Source organism: Miniopterus schreibersii (genome assembly GCF_964146895.1).
Source record: "Miniopterus schreibersii genome assembly, chromosome: 5".
Taxonomy (NCBI): domain Eukaryota; kingdom Metazoa; phylum Chordata; class Mammalia; order Chiroptera; family Miniopteridae; genus Miniopterus; species Miniopterus schreibersii.
The window spans coordinates 50,529,510-50,553,431 of NC_138106.1; the positions used below are offsets into that span (position 1 = coordinate 50,529,510).

Below are 23,922 nucleotides of genomic sequence, written 5' to 3' on the forward strand. Positions count from 1 at the left end.
AAGCGTGGGCATGGTATGGCCCCTACGCTCTGCAAGGAAGAAAGGGCAGTCAGAAAAACACCAAAACCAAAAAGCTACAGAACAGACCGAACTGATTCTTAATTGGCCAGGCAGGTTCTTTCAGATTAGTTAGGTTGCAGAAGAGATTGGTGGAAAGCGAAAAGGCCAAATAGAAATCATCTTGGAACTGCAACAGAGCGTCGCGGGTTCGGGAGGAGGTGGAAAGGCCCTCCCAGCGCTCTCGGGGGGCAGGACCGACCACCTGCCCCGCGAGCGGTCCGGGGCAGGCGAGGGGCAGGGGGGCCCGCGGGTCGCCCGCGCTCGCGGCCGGGTGCGGGGAGCGGGCGGCTGAGCGCGCAGGCGGGGCGGCGGCGCGCGCCAGGGGCCCCGCGCTCGCGCTGCGGGTGGGCCGCCAGGCGTCGCGCTGGAGCCGCGGTTGCCCGGGAGACCGACGGGGCCAGTGGGCGGCGCGGAGCGGAGCCGAGCCGGGAGCTGCGGGAGTAGCTGGGCGAGAGTTGGGGGGAGTGGCTCCCCGTGCGGCGCGGGGGGCCGGCGGGTCCCGGGGCAGCGCAAGGTGGCCGTGGCGCTGCTGGGCGAGGCGGTGAGCACCGGGCGCCCCTGGTCGCCGCTCAGCCTCCGCGGAGCCGGGCGGCGCGGGAGCTGCGGTCACCTAGTCGGAGCGCACGGCGGTCTCAGCCCCGCGGCGGGGACTGCGGCCGGGCGGCGAGTCGGGGGACCGCGCTTCCCCGGGAGCGCCCAGAGCCCGGCCCGAGTGGGGCGGGCGGCGGGCGCCCCCTGCGGCCCGGCATGACTTCCCCGGGCTCCCCTCTGGCGCCTCTGCTGCTCCTCTCTCTGCACGGTGAGTAGCCCGAGCCCTCCCCTCCCGGTGGGCCCTAAGCGGCTGGGGGTCGCCTGAGCCAGGTCTCGGGAGCCCAACTTTCCCAGGGCCACCCGTGCTCTCGGCGGTTGGCACCGGCTCGCGCGCCCCTCCCCGCGCCCCGCGCCCCGCGCCCGGCGCCGCGCGGTGTCCCTGACCCGAGAGGCGCCTGCACCTGCTGCCCGGTCCCCGCGGCCCCGGGCCCGCCCCGCCCCGCCCCGCCCCGCCGTGTCCCCCTTGGATCGGGAACCCCCGTGCTCCCCGCGCCCCGGGAGAAACGGCTTAGAACCAGCTCCCGTCCGCTACCTGGCGGCCCCGGGACACCGGGCATGGCTTCGAAATAACTCAGAAAACTTGAGATCGTGCCTTTGCCAAAACCTCTAACGAGCACATGCAGGTTTAACTGCAATTGTGATCTTCATTTGAAAGATAACTGTACAGTGTGCTGCACTATATTTGAAAACAAGAATTTATTTTTTAATGCTCTAGCTTCTTTCCCAAAGGATTTAAATTGGTTTCCAAAAATACCGAGAATATTAGAACAAGAGGAGTAAACGTGTCTTCAGTTTTCTTAACGGTTTCTAAAAATCTACTGAAATTGAATTTTATATTCTCCATTTAATGTTTCTTACATTTTATTTTCTATGAATAGCCCTTATTTAAACAACGATGTTTATCGGCACCCTTTTCTTTTGTGAGTGCGCTGTCCTGTGGAATCAAGTTTTCTGTCCCATTTAACTGATTGTTGAGATTTACTGAGATTTATCCTGAAGGGTTTTATTTTCAGAGCAGGTTCAGTGATTGATGGCAGATTGTGGTTAACCTTGTTGTCCTTTTCTGGAGATGCCAGTATGTTTCCATTGTTTTATGGTCTTACTTGAACTGATAATGTACCCATAGATCTTGAAGCAACCTTATATTTATTAGCTGACTTCAGTTGTACAAATTCATTTAGTATACCTTTTCCTTTAAAGCCAGTGAAAGAAATAATTAAAATTACAGATAACTTTCATGGAGTTCAATAGGCATATTTTTAGTGATGATGTGTAGATAATAAGTGACATTAGTATGTGCTTCCAAATAAATTTTGTCTGAGAGCCAACATTTTTCTCTGTCTTACTTCCTTAAAGTGTGAAATAAGATTGAGCAAATGGTCTTTACATATTACTATAAGAACAGCTGAAACTTTTGGTAAAAAAATCTGTTAACCTTTGAATATTACAATAAATGCCACTCTCTTTTTTGTAAATAGCATTTGTGTATAGTTGGTTTTTGAATTCTTAGGCAGTGCTTTTGAAGAGTTGATGTAATTTGCAGAGTTAGGCTTACAAGGTCATTTGCTTTGTTTCTTTTCCTTCAGCAGAACTATTCCTAAGCCATCCTAGAATGTTTTTAAAGACTTCCAAGGACATTTTAGCCTTCGTGATAATCTAACGGCACATTTCACCCTCCAAAATGAAAAAATGTGTTCAGATGTTCAGACAAATTTTTACTGAGCTACTTGTGGTGGAAAGGGATGGTGAATTTTTACTGAGCTACTGGGGTGGGAAGGGATGGTGGTGGAAGACAAAGATGCACAGGAGTTTGGCCATAGCCCTTAAGGAGTTTGCAGTTTTAAAACAGGCTATAAGCATGCACACATGGTTTATGATACAAGGAATATATGATGAGTGCCACTTATTAATGGTAATATCAAGGAGCACTTCGTGGAAAAGTTTCCTGTTGACCTGGACTTTGAATAGATCAGGACTTGAATTAACTGACTTGGCAATGGTTGGGCCTCCTCGCCAAGGGAACAACCTGGACAAAGGATATGAAATGGAAAGTGCAGGGGCATATTCTGGAAAGACCATGACCTTCCAGCTGCTAGAACAGGAGGTTGTGCAAAGGAGAAAGGGCTAAAAAGGTAGAAAAGGCATAGTAGAGAGCCTTGAATGCTGAGTTTGGGATTTATTCAGCAGGCCATGGACAGGCCACTGACATTCGGTTTCGTTAAGACAGGGGAGGGGCAGAGGGCGAACAGCTATTGAGTGGGTAGCATGACAGTCTCCAGCATAATACCAAGTCCTGACTGCATTACTTTCTGGAACTAGTCAATGGCAAAGTTGGTTTCAGTGGATTAGGGCCCATCTCTAGGACTTTCAGTGTGGAATGAGGGGGTGGAGTGGGTATCTGGACAAAGTTACTTCCGTTATGAAGAAGGAAAAGGGAAATGGATGCCAGCTAGATAGCCATTTGTAGCAGTGACCACTACAGTGGCAAAATGCACCAGAGGTAGAGGTAGAGGGTGTCTTATGTTTCCGAAAGAAAATGGATATCAAGACACTTCTGTTTTTATTTCTGTTTAAATCTCTGTGGAGTAACTTCTAAGGGAATTTGAACTGAAAAGTTGACTACTACTATATAGTTCTTACCAATAGATTAGTTATATCTAGAATGTTTCTTATACTACTACTTGTGATTCCTTGAAATAGTGGATAACTTTCCAGAATATGAGGAAAGCATAAAATAAAGATCATATAAAATGAAAGAAAAATTAATTATGAGTCTAACTACTAGCATTATGAAAAATTTATTGTAAACTTCAGTTTCTTAGCCCTAATTTTAGTTATGTAACTGTTTTGGAAGGATTCACTTTTTAGTAAAAAAATCTCTAAGTTTGACCTACATGAAAGGTGACAGCCAATGGATGAAGATTTTAGATAAATTAAGCTTAACACACTATATATTCAACATGAACTATTCCAGGAAACAATTTAAATAGTAAATCACCAGGCACTTCTAAATTGTTATGCTCAGAACTGTTGTCAGACCCAAGGCGACGATGCAATGGGTAAGACTCCCCCCAACCCCCAAGTAACAGTATGTGGCACATTTTCAAATGTGCTTTCACACTTTGATAGTGGAAGCATTTATAATAAAAAGTCTCATTTGAATTTTCATATGTATGCCATGTGATTTAGTGTCAGGCAAGGTGCTGTGCTGGTACATAAGATCCTTTTGTTGCAGTGAGTTTATACAGAGCAAGGGCCTGGAAGTCCTAGCTGAGCTGGGAGAAAGTCAGGAAAACTGTGGTGTTCCTGTTTAAATTTTGATCTATAACTAGTTTATTTAGAATAGGGATTCTAAACCTCTTTTTATCTACACTAATGATACCAGTTTGTTTCTGTATTTTAGCAGATTGAGGTAAGATTGCTGGATTTCTGGTGGTCCAGTCACTTCAGATCCCCTCCATTGTTTGATGAGGATTACTTGGCACTCACACATCTCACCCTTGCCTTTTGAGGGCAGCTCTCAGACCATATGGAGGCTCCAGAATCCTCCCTTCATCATACTTTGAGAGTAACTGGTTTCAGAGAGGTTGTCAGTTCTTGGGTGGCATCCAGAACACCATCTGATTTGAGCCGAATTTGGTTTTAAAAGTGGAAAGTTAGTTTACTTATGAATTAAGTGGATCTAACTAAACTGTGGAAGGATTTTTTCCTTTCTATTCAAGTTTGAGTAATTGATTTCCTCTGAACCTGGTTTCCTATCACCTAAGAAAGAGATTCTAGTAGTAGTTTACATTTGTGATGGTTTTAAAATTATAGAAATGAGAAAAAGAGAGAAAAATCTATTTCCTAATTCACAAATGATAGACTCCGCCGTTGACCTGTTACCAGTTCCCCGTTACCATTATCGGACATTATGTAATAGATGCTATATGATGCGGTCCTGCCTCCCTCGTGTATTATAGGAAGATCGCAGTTTAATAAAATTTTTGTTTATAAAATAGGACTAACAATATAAATTTGCCAATGTGAACACAAAATCTATTCAATAAAAAAATCCATAGAGGAAGTCTCCTTCCTGGTTTCTCTTCATTTAGCATTTTGATCTTGAGAGAAGAAACAAAATGACAGGGTTAGATGCAGACTTCTATTTAGAAAAGTATGTAGGTAAAGAAATTGAGATGCCAGAAGCACTGAATTGAGGAAATTCCTGTACCCACAGAGTTCTTTGGAAGAATCTTCAGAGAGTTAGGTGAACATTGGTGGCTATGAATGAAAGTGGGTCAGGATCTAGGGTTGGGGTGGATAGTTAAAGCATAATAGCTTTGGAAATTCAATGCTGTTTTTCCACCTAAGGTCACAACTGTGTAATAACACAACGTGGCATTGTGAATGTAACTCTAATACAATGAGGCTACTTTTAGGCCAATCTTAAAAGACTCCTTAATCCAACATTTTTAAAAACTGAAAAGAAATTTAAAATTTTTTTGAAGCCTGTTGAAGATCACACCAGTAGAAGTGTTAATGTCCTAATTTAGAGAACCCCTTTACCCACCTTTGCCCGAAGTCTCCCTGTTCAGAGCTGTTGCTCATGTAAGATCTTTTTCTCTCACTCCTTCCTGTCTTCTCAGTAATGCTGATTCTTTTCTGCCCTCTTCTCTCCCTCTCCTTCAATTTTGGAGGATGTTACGGTCTTCTGCTAATAGTATCAGGTTCTTTTATGGTAAATAAATTTAGCCATTCCTGCTTCCTTCTAATGACTTAACCCTGTCTATTTCGAGGATTGATATAAAAATCCCCAGAGCCAGGCAGGCAGACCCAGAAGTGACCTTAGAAGGTGGGCATTGGTGGAGGTAGGTGAGAATGTGGACATAGTTCTATGTTAGTATTTTCTTCTTGTTTTATGAAGTTAACTTTATGATAGATACAATTCTGTGTGTATGTGTGTGTGCATATATGTACATATATTTATATTTCCCCTGAAGGACACTATCATGCCTGGCACATAGTAAGTACTTAGTAGATAATTGTGGATGAATAAGTGAGTGTTTGCTAATATAAGTGATAATCCTGTGTGCTTGGAATACCTGAGAAGGTTTTTTTTCCCTTTTAAGGAAAATGAGAATTTTTCAGGGATTTGGTGTTACTGTGCCAGTTTCAACTTCTTTAAACTTTAGTGTATATTTTATAGAACAGAGATAACAGAGTTATATTTTCACGGTCTTTTCAAATTCTATGACTTTGGCAGTTTATTTAAAAATACAATACTTACAGGACTTGCAGAATTGATTCTTAGCTTATCTTTAATCATAAAACTTTAAAGTTGTTCATTTTTGAAATATTTTTCCTAAGAACTTCCCAAAGGTTTTTCTCCATTTATTATTTTTTAAACATTTATTGGGGAGACATTGGTTAATAAAATTGTACAGGTTTCAGGTGTACAGTTCTATAATACATCATCTGTATATTGTGTTTACCACCCAAGTCAAGTCTCCTTCCATCACCAGTTATTCCCCCTATAACATTTTGCTCCATTTAATAAAGAATGATCTCGGACTTTTGGGAATTCACTTAGAACCTTCAAGTTTCCATTTCCATGTCTGGTATTCTTAGTCCTGAGGGCATGTATGTTAGAACTAATAGCCCAAGAACAGATATAATTAAAATAACCTGTGTAGTCTAGGCTCAGCTTCCCCTTCCCCACGTCACGTGTATAAAGTACTGGAGATCCTTTTTAGGAGCATAACTAAATCAGCCCCATGTGGGGGCATTATAACCTACTCCCAGTAGAGGTTGCCAGTTGTCCTCTCCTCCCATCCCCTTCCATTTTCTTGAATTCTGCATATTTCCAGCCATAGTTTCTTCCAGCTATGATTCATTTCCTTATTGACCATTCTCATTCTGCAGTGATGTTTATCTCTCTCAAAATGTCAGAGGTCTTCAGCTAATCATAGCCATACCATCTACCTCAAACATCGATCTTAATACTTAATCTTTGTTTCTTTGGACCAGGCCCATCACTACCCGTTTTACAACTTCAAGCAGCCTCCATGGGTCAAGATCACTTGGCAGAACACAAAATAAGTTGCCAAAAGAGAGGTTGGAGTAAACATCACTTGTTGCAGAATGTGTTCAAATCAGGCTGTCATTTTAGGCTACCATTTAGGCATTGGTTAAGAAAGCTTGTAATACAGTTCACATATGCATATTGCCCATGTGTAAATACAAATTGCTGTGCTGGCACTTGTTCGCCAAGACCGAAGGCAGTAGGCAGAACATGTGAGAAATGTGTTAAAAGTCTACTGCAAAGATTCTCCAGCTTTTGGCCTCAAAGGTTATTGGGGCTTTAGAGATTATTGAGGATGACAAAAAGCTTTTGTTTGTGTGGAGTAGGTCTTTTGATATTTACCATATTAGACATTAAAAGTGAGAAAAAATTTAAATATTTATTAATTTAAAAACAACAATAATAAATCCATTATATATTGACATAAATAATGTACTTTTGTGACAAGATTTCCCCCCCAGACCAAACAATATTAGCTAGAAGAGTGACACTGTTTTACATTTTTGGAAATCTCTTTAATGTCTGACACATTAGAAGATAGCTGGATTCCCCTATTTGCTTCTGCATTCAATAGTTATGATGTGTTTTCTTGGTTTTGTTGAAATATATAAAGAATACATGGCCTTACACAGATATGTAGTTGGAAGAAGAAGGAATATTTTGATAGCATTTTCAAATAATTTTCAATATTCTTCTTTGATATTCCACCAAAACTCAGTAGATAGTAGTTTATTAAAGATTGGTTGCAATGTGGAATCTGTTATATTAAAATCCATTGGTTTATCTTATACCTTGAATGGATATTTTACTCATGTCTGATTTTTGGTAACATTATACATTGATAACTTAGAAAATATTGGTTCATTGGTGCAGATCTTACAAATGTTGACGTATGTTAAATTAATTAATAAAAAATACCACATTTGTTAATATCACCATTGATCTCATCAGGACGGCCTTTAAGTATTGGGAAGCTGTTAAGCCCACAGTGGCAGATACAAGTTCTCCAAAATTTTAGTATTTCCTTCAGTTGGCAGCAAACAGCTGTCAGTTATTTTCCTTGAAGTAATAGTCTTGTTTTGTTTGATTTTGAAAAAATGTCTGCCAGATACCTAAGTCTGAATAGCCATAGTCTGTGAGTTGTTCTTTCAAGTAAAAATGCTGATACATGAAAAAAAGTGACTAATTCATTCAGCTTTGAGCCCCAGCAGTTGCAGCAGAGTTTTCCTTGGACAGGCACTGCCTTGGTATGCGGCACAGTGATTCATGTTTCATACTGCCCATTGTGTCACAGAATATTATAAAAGGTCAAGATTTAATAAAGTCACTGTTACTGCTTCATCAAAGACACTCTTTAGTGAGACTGGATTTTCTTTTTAACTGTGAGGGCCTGACAGGGAGGACCACTGACTTCAAGCGCAGTTGTGCCAGGGCCTTGACTTGTGTGAAGGCGCCAGCAGTTCACCCACCACTCCTTCTGCACCCTCAGTTCACCCACCACTCCTTCTGCACCCTCAGTGCAAATGGCAACCCAGGCAAAAAGGCAGATAGCATTTTACCATTATTTTAAAAAAATGGTTTTTACCTCATGGATATTTTGAAAGGGTCTTGGAGACCAGGCCGTTCATGGACTATAGTACTTGAAACTCTGATGTGCTATTATGGAATGATAGATTAAAAAAAAAATTGTGTTAGAGATAAATAGCCACACAGTCATTCCATGCTGTGTGGGATGGTGTGAACTGGAGTATGCATGTATTATTTTAAAATAATTAACATGCTCACTTAAAATTCTTTATTTTTGTATTATAATTTTTTAAATTATGAAAGTAACATATCCTAGGCATAAAAATTAAAACAGTGCAGCCTGGCCAGGTGGCTCAGTTGGTTGGAGTGTCGCCCCATACACCAAAAAGTTGCGGTTTGATTCCTGGTCAGGGCACATCCTAGGTTGCAGGTTCCATCCCTGGTCTGGGTGCATATGAGAGACAACCAACTGATTGATATTTCTTTCTCACATTGATGTTTCTCTCTCTCTCCCTCCCCTCCCCCTTCCGATTCCCCTTTCTCTCTAAAATCAATAAACATATCCTCGGGTGAGGATTGAAAAAAAAGCCAGTGCAGAAGTGTTTAGGAGTTGACTCATGTCCCACCTCCACCCACCGAATTCTCTGGTTTTGCTGTGCATTGTTCCAGTCCTTTTTCTAACAAAGCCTGCATGTACATGTATTTTAAAAAAATAAAACCATAAATATTGTCCTACAACTTATTTTTAAAGCATAACAATTTAATATGGGCATTTTGCCACGTCTGTTCCATGGTTCTACCTCATTCTTTTTCATGACCTAAGTTTAGTATTTCCTAGCAGGTCTATACCATAATTTATTTAGCTGTTTCCACGTTGTTGGACATTTATGTTGTTCCCGAGTTTTTGGCATTAGTGAGAGTGAGTACCTTTGTATATATAAATCCGTATGGGTATTTCTGCGGTCTATCTGTGTAGGTATTTTTGCCGTCTATCTTCGCCAAAATGGAGTTGTTGGATGTACCTATTTAGCATTTTGCAGGAGACAGTAGCATTGTGTAAAAGCTTTATATAGTTGGACATATTGGGTTTGAATTCCTGAATTGTCATTTTTTGCTCTCTGACTTTGGGAATGTTTTAATGTTCTGAGCTTGAGTTTGATTATCCTGTAGAGTAGAGATGTCCGTCTCAGTGCATTAAGAAGGACCAAGTTAAAGGAAATGACGCATCTTTAAAGTGTCTAGCATAGTGACATATAGGAAAGGCTTGGTTAGTGGCAGGTATTGTTTCAAGGATTGACCAGCCCCAACCTGAGTCAGGAGGTACCACTGGAGGTGCGACCTGGGAAACATCATACAGTTCTCCATGTCTGCTTTCATTTGCAAAATGAGGGAGTTAGATTCAGTAATCTGCTGTCCTTTTCCAGCTCTGTAATCTCCTGGTTCTTTCAGTTGTCTTCTAGGTATTGAGAATATTGCCAATAAAATAAGCTGGAGATAATATAAGGTTGGTTTTAACATATTCATAAAACTTTTCCTAAAATAGTTACTTGACTTTCCCTCTGCCTCACCCTCCATCAGTATCATGAGACTTTATGGTGATATCTATATAAATAATCTTATTTTTAAATGTTAAATTTTTTAATTTAAAAAATGATTTCTGTTTGTGTTATGTATATACATTATTTTCTTTAATCCTTTCTGTAAAAGACAGATCTTGTATGTGTCAGGAAAGGGTCAGTTGTAAACAGACTATAAATATGCCTTTTTTTTTTTTTTTTTACCACCAGTCACTGTATTCTGGTCTTTTAACTTGATCGCTATACTTTTCTATCATAATGATTTTCTTTGTATAAGCCAGGCATAGGTGCCTAAGTTTTATCTATACTGGGTTACATGATGAATATAGATGTTTTAGTATTGGTGTTATTGACTAAAAGTGAAAATCCTGTGAGCTTTTAAAAAACAATTTTTTTAGGGAGGTAGTGATACTTAAAGCAAAAGCTTTAGAGGGATGTGGTTAGGGCATGTCTTAATTCTGACTCTAGGTTGTATGTCATCGGTAGTGTTTCCCAACTGTTCTTTTTGACATTTTCATTGAAGAGAATGTTCTTGTAGAAAGCCAGGTGGTCTCCAAAATGGGCAGTTATTCACATTAGCAGAACTTTCAAAATAATCCTGAGATCCATAAATTCACTGCCCATTGTGTTATCATGGTAAGTATAGTTGATTTTCAGATCATTTTCCCTGAAACTAAACCACACTAGTAGAGAAGGTTCTTGAATTTTGTACTCCAAAGTAGTTATAGAAACTTAAACATGATTTGTTTTCATGAAAATATTTTCTAAAATTGTGACTTTTTATTCTTCCTAATTCGTGATTTCATTGTCCTTAGAGCATGACATGTTTTTTGGTTGCCCTTTGATCAATCTATATTTCCAGTTTCGGTTTAACATTTGCACTTCTTGGGACAAATTATGTTCTTCCCTCCTCCCTCCCAGGTTACTTTGAATGTGGAGGTTGGGTTGCCTCTCTCATTAACAAGAAAGTGTAATGTTGTGAGCCACAGGGAGCTGGACCAGTAAGGTCTCTTAGAGCCCTTTAATTCCATAATGTCCTTGAGCTGATGAAGCCGCTCAGTAAATCTCTTCACAGTTTCCACGGCCAAGCCATCTGCCTGCATTAAAATAAATCAAATCTGCTTACTCCTTCAGTGTCCAACAAATATTCTATAAACTGATGATGGAGACCATGGCACGAACATAATTTGCAGTCTGGTGCACTTCCTCTTGAATTCTCAGCTCGGATTATCTGGACCAGTGGAAGCTGGCGTTCCAGCTTTCTCTTTGACTTGAATAAAAGAGTAGTGGGACCCTTCCCCTTCTTTTACTGCAGCTGTCCCATGTGTGACAAGTGAACTAATTCAGCTTTTCAGTGAACTTTTAGATTTAACTTCACAAACCCTTTACTTACCATTATACTTCATATATACTAGCTGGTTAGGTAAGCACACATGAGTTTACTGATTTTCAGTCTGGCAGCTTGCATATGTGACATGTATGTATACATACTGAAAACCTCAGACCCGCCGTGTTTGTGTCTGGCCCAAGCTTCTGGGGCTGCCATACTTCGGAGACTGTGTCGGGTGGGAGCATCGCATGCACCGGTGCATGGCCCATGGCCTGTTCCCAGGCAAAAATAGTTTATTTTTTTACATCTGAAACCCACGGAATCTTTTTTTCCTTTTAAATATATATTTTTTTATTTTAGAGAGAGGAAGGGAGGGGGAGAGAGAGAGAAACATCGATTGGCTGCCTCCTGCATGCTCCCTACTAGGGATCGAGCCTGCAGCACGGGCCCTGACTGGGAATCAAACCAGCGACCTTTTGGTGATGGGACAGCACTCAGCCAACTGTGAGCCACACCGGCCAGGGCAACCACAGAATCTTTAAGGTATTTCTTCTTAGTGTTCTTAACTCCTTACTACCCTTTCTTCCGTTATCACCTTATTAATTTATATCCTTATTGTTTTAAGTTTATATTATTCCAACAGTCTTCTAGCCTTGCTTTATTTCCCCTTTCTTCTCTTTGATCCATCTTTTACTCTCTGCCAGGTTCCTTTCCTGTCGAACACTGCTTTCGTTATAGTATTCTCCTCCTTCAGCAACAACCACAGCAAACTCCAAAAATCTTCAAGGACAGAGGACAATTCCAGTGTCCCCTGTGGCCTTCTCTCCCCGCCCCCCATCACGTTTCCACTGCCCTCTGTTACGGCTCCGGGGCCAGCCACCTCTTCATGGTGTTGCTCTCATTCCCCACCCTCTTCTGGTTGCCCTGAAGCACCTCGCCTCCTCTCGATGTCTGTACTGCTCAGCCGTCTAGCCCGCTCAAGCCCGTTTCCTTTGAGACCGACTTCTCCGTAAGATATTTTTTTCTCTTATCGTTTCCTAAGCAGTGCGTTTGTGCGCTTCTGTGGTGACCTCTCCAGACCGCGGTGCCTTGTTCTCTCGCACTTTTGTGCAAGCCCCACAGTGAGCACTTCGTGAAGTGCACACGGCAGGTGCTGACTTTATTGAGTGAATGGATGAATTTTAGATCTTTACTTTTCAGCAGCCTTTTATCTTATGTTAGGTTGAAATTCTATACATGCAATATTGAGATATGCACGGGAACTTTAAAGTGTTTACTAAAGCATAGACATTTCTCATTCACAAAAAATGATAAAAAACAGATTCTTTTATGCCGTGGATTGAATTTGCATCTCACTTGTGCTCTGATTTTGAACAGCTTAGTACACATTCTCAGCCTTTTCCTTTATGTGAGCGAAATTTATAATAGCTTCCCATTATCTTCTAACATGATCCCTTTGCCTTTCTCTGTACTTCGTTCATTCCACTAAAGAGCATTGACTATACAGTCAATTTTCCTTTAATTATGATGTATTTGAAAGCTGCTATATTTATTAGAAAAGGCAATAATGACAGGAATTCACTTTTTTGAAATGTAATATACACAAAAATAGTATAGAAATATTAACAGTACTACTTAATGAATTATCGCGAGTGAATACAGTTCTTGACTCATCATACAGATCCAAGGCCAGAGCACTGCCAACACCCCGCTTTCAGTGACCCTCTCAATCACCCTGCCACCCCCTGCTCCACAAAGGTAACCACTTCCTTACTTCTAACACCTCCAGTTAGTTTGCCTATCTTTGAAATTTATACAACTAGAGTCATGCTTATTCGTTATACATCCTTTTGAGTCTGGCTTTTAAAATTCAACATTATTTATGCAATTTATCCATGTTCCGTGTAGCTGTTACTTCTTCATTACATGATAGCACTTCATTGTATGAATACACCATGATAGCGATTGATCCATTCTACTACCGATAGGCGCTTGGGTTGTTTCCAGTTTTGGCCTGTAATGAGTAATACCGCTGTTCACAGTCTTGCACGTGTTTTCACGCACAGTGGACTGCGTTTCTGTTGGGTATATAGCTAAGAAATTGCATATATTTAGCTGTAGTAGGTTCTGCCATTTTTCCAAAGTAGTGTGCTAATCTTTACATCTGCTAGCCACGTACGAGAGTCCCGTTTTCTCTGCTTTCTTGTGAACACCAGGTATTGTCCATTCACTTTATTTTAGCCGTTCTGATGAGTGAGCGGTGGCATCTCATTGTGTGTGCATGTGTGTAGGTGTTTTGCACTTCCTTGATTACTAATGAGGTTGCTCATCTTTCCCCCTTTTTACTGGCCTTTTAGGTATACAATTCAATGATTTTTGGTATATTACATTGTTAATTTTTAAGAATTGTGGTAAAATAGAACATAAAATTATCTCTCTGAATTTGGCTATTATAGGTACCTCATATACCATATTTGTCCTTATGTGATTGGCTTATATCACTTAGTATGATTTCAAGGTTCACCCATGGTATAATATGTTTCGGAACTTCACTGTTTTTCTTTGACAGAATATTCCATTGTGTATGTGTGTATATATATATACACACACACACACTATATTTTATTTATCCATTTATCTATTGGGAAACCCTTGGGTTTTTGCCAGTTTTTAAAATGGAGAATCAGTGTGTCTTTTTTCGGCTTCTGATTTGTAAAGTTTTAAAATATTGTATAAAAATATGATTGTTATAATAATGACACTTTACTGTTTATAAGTGTTACAGAATCTTCTTTTACTCTGTAACGTGGCTTTTCACTCTTATTTTGGTGCTTTTTAAAGAACAGGTTAGCCTGGCTGGGCGTGGCTCAGCAGTTGAGCATTCACCTATGATCCAGGAGATTGTATATCATCCAGGAGATCGCGGTTCGATTCCTGGTCAGGGCATATGCTCGGGTTGTGGGATTGATCCCTAGTCGGGGGCGTGCAGGAGGCAGCCGATCAATGACTCTCTTATCATTGATGTTTCTATCTCTTTCTTCCTCTCCCTTCTTCTCTCTCTGAAATCAATAAAGACATATTTAAAAAAAAAGAACAGTTCTTAATTCACTATTAACAATTTTTCCTTTCTGACTAGCACTTTTTGTGTTTTGGCTAAGAATTCTTTGCCTATCCCAATGTCATGAAGATACTCTGTTATCTTCTAGAAGCTGTACTGTTTACCTTTTATATTTTGACCTACAGCCCACCTGGAATTGATTTTTTGTGAGTGTGCTGAGAGTTGGGAGTCAAGGACTAACACTTACTTTTGAGATGGTTTACCTATTTATGTTTATGTCCAGTCTTTTTGGTTAGGTAAGTTCTTTGATGCAGTTTTACACTTTTTTTTTATGTCTTTATTGATTTCAGAGAGAGGAAGGGGGAGGGAGAGAGAGATAGAAACATCAATGATGAGAGTTGTCATTGATCGGCTGCCTCCTGCACGCCCCCTGCTGGGGATCGAGCCCGAAACCCGGGCACATGGCCTGACCGGGAATCGAACCGAGATCTCCTGGATCCTAGGTCGACTCTCAGCTGCTGAGCCTCGCCAGCCGGGGCAGTTTTACACTTCATGTTACCTCCAGGGTCCAGGACAGTGCCTTGTACATGGTAGGTGTTTAAGAAATGCTTATTGTCAATGGTCAGGCCTTAAAGACGCATTTCCTCAAAGAAACATAAGGACCCAAACAGAACACTGAAATCTGAATTTATTATAAATAGTTTTTATTTCCTCTTTACAGCCTTATTTTATTTTCTCCTTTTTTGGGGGATGGAGTGTCTGCTACCTCTCTCTTCCTCCTCTAGTGCCACAGCCATCTCTCTCGTCGTCATCTCCTTCGTCATCAATATCATCTTTATCTTCTTGAACTGAGGTTAAGTTCTAAATCTCATGATCTTAATTTTACCATTATATAGTAATTTCCTTTAAAAATAGTAATTGGCATTTTATATTGTTGAGAACTTTGCATCATAATAACTCCACTTTACATTTGTTTTGTACAAGGAATTTTTTTTAAGATGACAAGTTTTACAAATTTTATTGATTTATTTTTATTGACATGTAATTGACAGGCAGTGTTATATTAGTTTCAGGTGTACAACTATATCTGTATATATTGCAAAATGGTCACCACAATAAGTCTAGTTAACATTCATCACCATACATAGTTATAATTTTTTTCTTATGATGAGAACTTTTAAGATTTTTTTCTCTTAGGAACTGTCAAATATGCAGTACAGTATTCTTAACTATAGTCACCATGCTTTACATTATAACTCCTGACTTGTTTATTTTATGACTGGAACTTTGTACCTTTTTAAAATTCTCTTTACCCATTTTGCCCACCTCCACCTCCTGCCTCTGGCAACGACCAATCTGTTCCCTTTCCATGAGCTTGTTGTGTGTGTGTGTGTGTGTGTGTGTGTGGGTTTTTTGTTTGTCTTCTAGATTCTACATATAAGTAAGATTATATAGTATTTGTCTTTCTATGTCTGATTTATTTCACTTAGCATAATGCCCTCAAGGTTAATCCAAGTGTCTCAAATGGCAAGATTTCCTTCTTTTTTATGGCTGGATAATATTTTATTGTGTATATATACCGCATTTTCTTTATTCATTCATCCATTGAAGGATACTTAGGTTGTTTCCATATCTTGACTATTGTAAATAATGCTGCAGCAAACATGGGGGTGCATATATCTTTTCAAGTTAGTGTTTGTTTTCCTTTCCTTTGCGTAAATACCCAGAAGTGGAATTGCTGGATCATATGGTAGTTCTATTTTTAATCTCTATGTTTTCCATAGTTGCTGCACCAGTTTACATTCACACCAGCAGTACACAAGGGTTCCCTCTTCTACACATCCCTGCCAACGCTTGTTATCTCTTGTCTTTTTGATAATAGCCATTTTAAAGGTGTGAGGTAATATCTTATTGTGGTTTTAATTTACATTTCCCTGATGATTAGTGAGGTTGAGCATCTTTTCATGTACCTGTTGGCCAACTGTATGTCTTCTTTGGAAAAATATTGATTCAGAGCTCTGCCCATTTTAAATCAAATTGTTGTTGTTTTTTGCTATTGAGTTCTATGAGTTCTTTATATTTTTTGAATATTAACCCCTTATCAGATATATGATTTGCAAGTATTTTCTCCCGTTCAGTAGATTGCCTTTTCATTTTGTTGATGGTTTCCTTTGCTGTACAAAAACCTTTTAGTTTGATGAGCCCCACTTGTTTATTTTTGCTTTTGTTGCCTTTGCTTTTGGAGTTAGATCAAACAATTCATCACTAAGGCAGATGTTAGGGAGCTTACTGCCTATGTTTTCTTCTAGGGGTTTTATGGTTTCAGGTTTTACATTTAAGTCTTTAACCTATTTTGAGTTAATTTTTGTATCTGGTGTTCCATTCTTTTGGATGTGGCTGTCCAGTTTTCCCAACACCATTTATTGAAGAGACTGTCCTTTTTCTGTTGCATAATCTTGATTCCTTTGTTGTAAATTAATTAACCAGGTAGCCATGGGTTTATTTCTGGGATCTCTATTCTATTCCATTGATCTACAAGGAACTTTAACCTTGGTCCAAAAACAGTTTTCAGATAAGTCACAGAAATTTTATGCAAAAAATATAGTGTTATATGCATGTGATATTTTTCCTGGAGAGAATATCTTAACTTTCTGAAGCATGTTCTTTCATTTTCCAATAAACTATCGAGAAATCTACTCTATGCACATCACTGTACTAGGCATTGGGGTTATACAGAGTATTAAATATGATACCTGGTCTTAGGGAACTTAATACATGTGTAACTATAGTTATAATTTATAGTTATAAATATATCTTACAATTATAACTACAGTTACTATTTGAAGATTTGAATAAATCAGAAGAGGAGTAATTGTGGAACACTTGTCAGAACCCCCCCACAGATGACCAGTTGTACCTTACTGGTTACCAGTCTGGGTGTAGCTAGTTAAGGTACTCTAGCAGAGGCAGTGCAGACCTAGAGAACATTGTATGGATATGAGGGCCACCCCTCTTCTCCTCTGCCTTGGGGTGGTTGAGGACTCTCCCCTTCATGTAGTCATACACCCTCTTGAAGAAAAGCAGGACAAGGGGAAGAAGTCTGAAAGACTGACCATTTATCTGAGCCACCCAAAAGAGACATTGATAAGGTTACTTAAAGAGGCTGTTCAATTATTGGATTTGCCTTAGATGACTTGATAGGACTGAATTCAGTTCCCCTTCGAATCCCCACTACCCTTCTGGTTTTGGGGTGGGTTTATGGGAGTTGAGAAGTAGTAAGAAGATCATATCAGCTTGAGAGAAAATAGACTGTGCTTCTTTGCATATGCTTATTTATTAACAAAGGAATGTAAGTTTATGGTTTTCCTTTTCAAAACATTCAGTTGAGATACATGGCCAGTCCCACAGAATCTAGAGCCCTCACCTGGCCAGATGCACCAGTCTTGAGCTCTGTCCCCGTTTTTAACTTAAGCCGCTATACCAATGTGGAAACAAACGTGGAAGCAGTTGCAAGAACTATACTACAGTGGCTTGTTGAATTGCAATAAATGATCTTTTCTTTCAAGAAAACCCTCTTTATTCGCTCGATCACTTGGAGTGTTTGTAAAAAATACTTGGATTTGGCAGGCTTTTTTTGACACTGAGGTGCCCACAGTGAGCTGAATGTGGTTAAACAGCTTGGAACACTGAAGTTGAATAGGCTTTGGGCACATGTGCCAGAGGGTGACAAGCCAAGTCACTGTGCTTCCAGTGCCAGCTCTCACGAGCTTCAGGTCTGCTGGTGCCACCACTCTGGATGCCTCTCTATGTCACACACATTTCTTCTGCTTTTGGTGTCACAAGTTTCTAGTCTGGACGTCAAATTTCTGTTAAGATCGTAGCTTCCATTATTGGCCACCCACCACCATGTGCCAGGCATTGCTTAGGCATTTTATGTATGTTTACTCATAATCCTCAAGACAAGCCTTGAGATAGATGAGTATTAGCCCTGTTTCCAACGAAGGAAATTGACTGTGCTTGTAGAGTAGAGTGAATTTCAATACCTGGAGTTCAGTGCCTAGAAGATTAAGATAATATATAAAGTGCCTAATACTATGTTGGGCTCACAGAATCAGCACTTGGATTGCTTTTTCTCTTTGAAGCTTTGTTTAGCTTTGTGGTGGTTTTGTCTCCATTCTGGGGCCTAAGTAGGAAATAATATGGGAAGCATTTGTATGAGCTGTGAGCTGGGCTCTAAACTCTAAGCATAAAAAGAGGATGGTGTCCTTTCCTGTGGAATTCAAAATGAGACACTAAACTAGAAAGTAAGGGTAAGCAAATTCAACACAGTTGTGCCTTTTCCTTCTCGAGGACTACTTTAATCTTTGTTCTGATATATCAGATATCAATCTTAAAAATATTTTTCTCTCCCTCTCAGTGCCCCTGCCTTACTGGGGCTGTAAGTATTTGTTTGGTGTGTGTGTTGGGTAATAGAACTCCAGCCATAAGAGAGTTTAAAATTTTATTTTTATTTATAGAACAGGTATGGTAGAAGATTTATATGTTAAGTTTGAAAGAGAATGATTAAAAATTATTATATTTTTCTCTTTTGGAGATGCCAATCAACAGAAATTGTGCAGTTGTGTTTACTCTGTAGGTGATGGAAAGGAGAACAATGCTCCATTCCTGCCTTCACTGAGTTTAAGTTTTCGAGGAGGGAAGGGAGAAAACTTTTTTTTTTTAATCCTCACCTGACGGATACTTTTTCCATTGCTTTTCAGAGAGAGGGGAAGGGAAGAGAGAGAGAGAAACATCGATGTGAGAGAGACACATCAGTTGGTTGTCTCCTGCATGCACCCTGACCAAGGCCAAGGAGCGAGCATGCAAGCGAGGTACGTGCCCTTGGCTGGAGTCAAACCGGGACCCTTCAGTCTGCGGGCCGCCGCTCTAACCACTGGGCAACCAGCTAGGGCAGGAAATGCTTACTAGGTACCAGTTATTTTTTGAATGCTTACTAGGTACCAGTTCTTCAGTATACATTGTACTACACCCTTGCATTACTTCCATTTTATAAACAAAGAAATTGATGTTCAGAAAGGTTAAATAAGGTCATAGCTCAAATCTTTTAGTTTCTAAGTTGACCTTCTTCCTGCTTCAGGAAAAAGAGAACAGGAAAATACTATAGTTTCAACTTAAAACTCTCCTTCCTCCTCTTTTTGTCTGGGCCTGGAAAAGCATGCTTATGCATCCAAGGTTAGGTGTCACCTTCCAGGTGGTCTCCCTGGGTTGGCGTTTCCCTTCCCTGTCTCCGTAGAATGTTGCTCAGACATTAGCCCGCCTCTGTTTACTGTAACCTACACACTCATCTCTGTTTAACTCTCATCGCCCTTCCTTGCCCTTTGCATTGTGCCTGGTACACAGCCAGTGCTTAATAAATATTTGTTTCTTAAATAGTAAGTGATAATTATATATAGCTCAGACTATAAGTACAGCTGGAGCTCAGAGAGACTTTATGGAACAGGTGGGAACTAAGAGTCTTGCAGCATCTGAGTAGGTTTTAGTCTAGCACGGAGGAGGCGAGGTACACTAAACTGGGGAGGGCAGGGTGGGGACACCATCAGAAGCTGTCACATGGAAAGGAGCATTGCTAGTTCCTGTTAGGAAGTAATGTGTTAAGTTTGGTCATCCCGTTTATTATTTCAGCTCTTTGAAAACTGACCCTAATGATGTCTCAAAATTATCTTTTTGTAGCTATGGCAACTCATTTGAAACCCTATTATGCTTGTAATCTGTACACATTGAACTATTTGCTACAGCATTCGAAACATTTTCCTGCATAGTCAATAAAAATTCTATATTTACAATGCTCTCTTCCTTCTGGTGAAAATTGGCTTTTCCCTTTAGATTTCTAAAGATGATTTTAAAAAGAATTAGGAATGACAGCTTGACTGATAAATTACCATAAATGACCATCATCTTTGTCACAAATGTTCATGCCATTATTTGCTTGTACTGACATATTTCTAGGCAGTTTTTACTTTGAGAAATTTTGAACACATGACACACCGCTCTGGTCCCAATTTCCCCGTCTCTGCAGAGCCCTGCACCCTCGCTCCTGAGAGCTCCCATACCTCCCAACCTACCTCATGGACTCCTGCAGCCCAGCGGGACACCCTCTGTGCCCCTTGCCTGGCTCTGGTCCTTCTGTGTCTACGCCTGTTCTCTTCATAGGCTGTTACTTATCCTGTCCTTACCCTTCTTTGCTCAGCCTTTCTGCCTAATCTCAGACTGTTTGTCCTACACGTTCTAGCTCTGTCTCTCTGTCTCTAGGAGGAGTTTTGCACCTGCAACCCAGATCACCTAGGTGCACTAGATGGTCCCGTGTTTTCTTCTCTTCTTTGGTCTGAGTATTGTTTAACCCTTGAATCTTTTTTTTTCCATTTAGAAAGTGAGGCAGGCAACACCTACCCCCACTGCGTGGCTGGCTTAGGTGAAGAGGTGGCCATAACACCTAGTACATAGTAAGAGCCTTAACTCTTTCTTTCCCTTAGCCCTTGACATTGTTAAAACTAATTTTTTAAACATTTGTTCATTTATTCAGTAAATATTTATTGAGTTCCTGCTTTGCACTGGGCACTGGGATATAGCAGAGGCAAAATAGACTGAAAACAGACTAACAACATCTAAGGCAGTAAACAAAGAGAATAGCACTAACATTTCTTTTTTGAAATCCCTGGTTTGTCTTAAAATGTTTGTTCAGCTATAAAACAGTAGTAGGTTAAGAATAATATAACTGATATAGAAAGAAATTATGTTAAGAACTTAAGTCTCCTTTTTAAAGCTTTTACAACCCTTTGATTTTTGTTTGTGTTCTCCAGGTACTTAGTGGTTTCCTAAGCGAAGTCACAGGGTCAGGGTGGTTACAGCCTCTGCTGGGTCTCTGTCTCTGAAACGCCACAGTTGGGTGTTAGACAAGCTGGTTCTTACACAAGAGATTGGAATTGACTCTTGGTAGTAGGATGGTTTTTATTTCTAATTGAGTGACTCCCTACTCCTAGGAGCAGTAATAACTAACAATGTTGTCTGAGACGGTCATTGCTCAGTATTGTTATGTCAGTCACAGTACCTTACACGGGAAAGGTACTCAGGAAAGGTTTATGGACCCAGAAACAGTTTATTTCTCTAGTTGAGCTTTTATACTTCTCTTTTTGGGGCTTTATCAACAATTACATTTGATGTTGATCACCAATAATAAACGTCACACTAGAGAATGTTTGCTTCCTTTTTTCATTTAACTTATTTTCTTTCGTACTTTAGAAGTGCAGAATTGTTCTCAAACAATTATGTTTATTTTCAAAATAGTTCTACATTGTTTTAGTGTTTATAAATATTCATTTAGCTTTCAATATATTTAACTGTTACACTTTAGAGGTACATTGAAAGGTATGTAAGTAGATACTTACTGATTTGCTTCTGGGCGTAATGTTGAGCATTTCAAACCAGAGGGCAAAACCTGTCACGTTTACACTGGCTTTCTTGTGAAGACTTATTCAGCTGCTGTGCACTCCCAGGACTGAGATCCGGGAGCACCTGCAGTCTTCCGGTTTCTCTTCTTTGCTCAGCTCTTTCTTCCTTCCCCTCCTGCCTCTATTCTTTCATATAATATAATAAGAAACAGAGAGGTAAACCAATCTTTTCAAAACTACATAGTATGAAAGTGGCAAAGTTTGGACCAGAATCCAGATTAATGCCCTTTCCAATAAGGTAAGGGAAATAAACAGCTAAGCAACATTTAAATTACTTTTTCTGTCTTGTTCAAACTAATTTTAACCTCGATAGGGTCAAAAATCATCTCTTCCTAGGCTCTCTTTGTGTCCATCTCCCTATCATCCCAACAAAATATTACACAAAAGCAATGTACGCATACCATGACAGATGTGTGTAAATTGTGCATGCGCTCGAGTAACTATGGAAGGGTTAGTGAAGCACAGTGGAGGTGTGTGTGAACCAGAAAAAATACATAGTGTATACCCTGCCCTTACCCACCTTTATAAAGGCTTCTGTCATGTCCTTGTATTGTAGACTGGGTAAGATGAAAGAGACAGGAAAACACTCAGATTTCATTTCTGAATCTGCAGCAGCTGGAGTGAACGTCAAGCAGATGGGCTTTTCCACCCTGATTATCCTAACTTCCTAAATTTAGAAATACATGCTTTAAAAAAATGTAAATTACCCGAGGGGGTGGTGTAGCACATGCCAGGCAGTGCTAACGAGTGCAAATAGATGTCATCTGCTGACTTAGATGAATCTCAGCTCCTGCTTCTGGGTCTCTGTTATTTCATTCCCTTTACATTTGTTTTATGTCACTGCTTTCCTTTCTGAAAGTGCAGTGTCAAGCCTCTTTCTACATGTAGATTAATATGACTTTAAAATGTTGAGATTGATATGGTATTGTGAACCAAAATGTTTAATCTGTGTCTTTATCGCAAGTTCCTTCAAACTGGGAGAAAGGGATAGGAGAGAGACATTAGATGAGAAATCTCTTGTATCTTACCTTTGCAATTAACTAGCTGGATGAATTTGGGCACTATACTTCCTGTGCTGTAAAATGGGTGGTCTGGACTTGGTCTCTGATGTACCTTTCAGTTATAAAGTTCTTTCTTTCTATAAATTATCTGTATCTATAAAATTATTTTGTACTGTTTGTGTCCCCAGAAACTAGCACAGTGTCTGGCACATAGCAGGTGTTTAATAAACATTGCCAAAAGAAGCAATATAGTCTTTTCTATTCAGTTAACAAAATTCATTGGACAAATTGTTTAGGAACTGTGTTTTATGGCCACCCTGCCCCTATTAGAAAACGCAGTTTCTCTGCTGTATCTTATAGTTAAGTTGAGGAGATCAACAAAGATCCAGTATATGTAACTGTTACACTTAAAATTGCAATATCTGAACAAGTGAGGAGGTTTGAATAGGCCACCCTGCCCCTATTAGAGAATACAATTTCTCTGCTGTATCTTATAGTTGAGTTGAGGAGATGAACAAAGATCCAAGGACTTAAAATAGCAATATCCAAACAAGTGAGGAGGTTTGAATATATACATCAGTTCCCATTGGAATGAGTTGTGTAGGGAATCACATTTTATGTAAATAAATATGTTGATAGAACCACCTTTATTCCAAAGTTGCAGGAGGGAAAGCAGACAACAATCTGTAAGTCCACCACTAAAGAAGTGGAATGATCAAGTTTGCAAGGTAAGGGCAGAAACAGGTCGGGAGGTTTCATCTTAGGGGAAGAGTCAGGAAGCAAAGGGTTAATAGGGAAGGGAGAAGACGTGAGAGACTTAGCCTTTCTGGACAAAGGCAGTAGATAAGCAGAGTCACAGAGGCATAAAGTAGTCTGGGAGCTGCAAGTAGTTCTACGTGACTGGAGGGCAGGGCTCAAGAGGACCAGAGACTGGAGATAGGGCCAGAAGGATAGGCAAGCACCAGGGAGCTGGACTTTATCTGGTGAGCAGTGGGAAGCCTTCCAAGGGTGTTAAAGAGGAATAACTTGCTCAACTTTGCTCTTTTAGCAATCTGACTTTAATATATTCTGTTAATTATCTGCGGACTTGTAAGCTATTATTCCTCCTTACGTTATTATTATTGTGATTGCTCTAGAGATTATAATATGCACCCTTAACTTCTCATGGCATAATTAGGTTTAATATTGTACCATTTCACACACAATGTA

At 40.1% G+C, this 23,922-nt stretch overlaps 1 protein-coding gene across 2 annotated transcripts in view; it reads left to right on the forward strand.

The window, feature by feature from the left end:
- The first annotated feature begins 501 nt into the window (after positions 1-501).
- IGSF11 (immunoglobulin superfamily member 11) overlaps positions 502-23,922 on the forward strand; it is a 102,641-nt gene continuing 79,220 nt past the window's right edge. For both annotated transcript variants that reach the window (XM_081138945.1, XM_081138946.1), the window contains exon 1: positions 502-859. In XM_081138945.1, the coding sequence (XP_080995071.1) occupies positions 808-859 (52 nt within the window). In that variant the 5' untranslated portion in view covers positions 502-807. The remainder of the gene's footprint in view (positions 860-23,922) is intronic.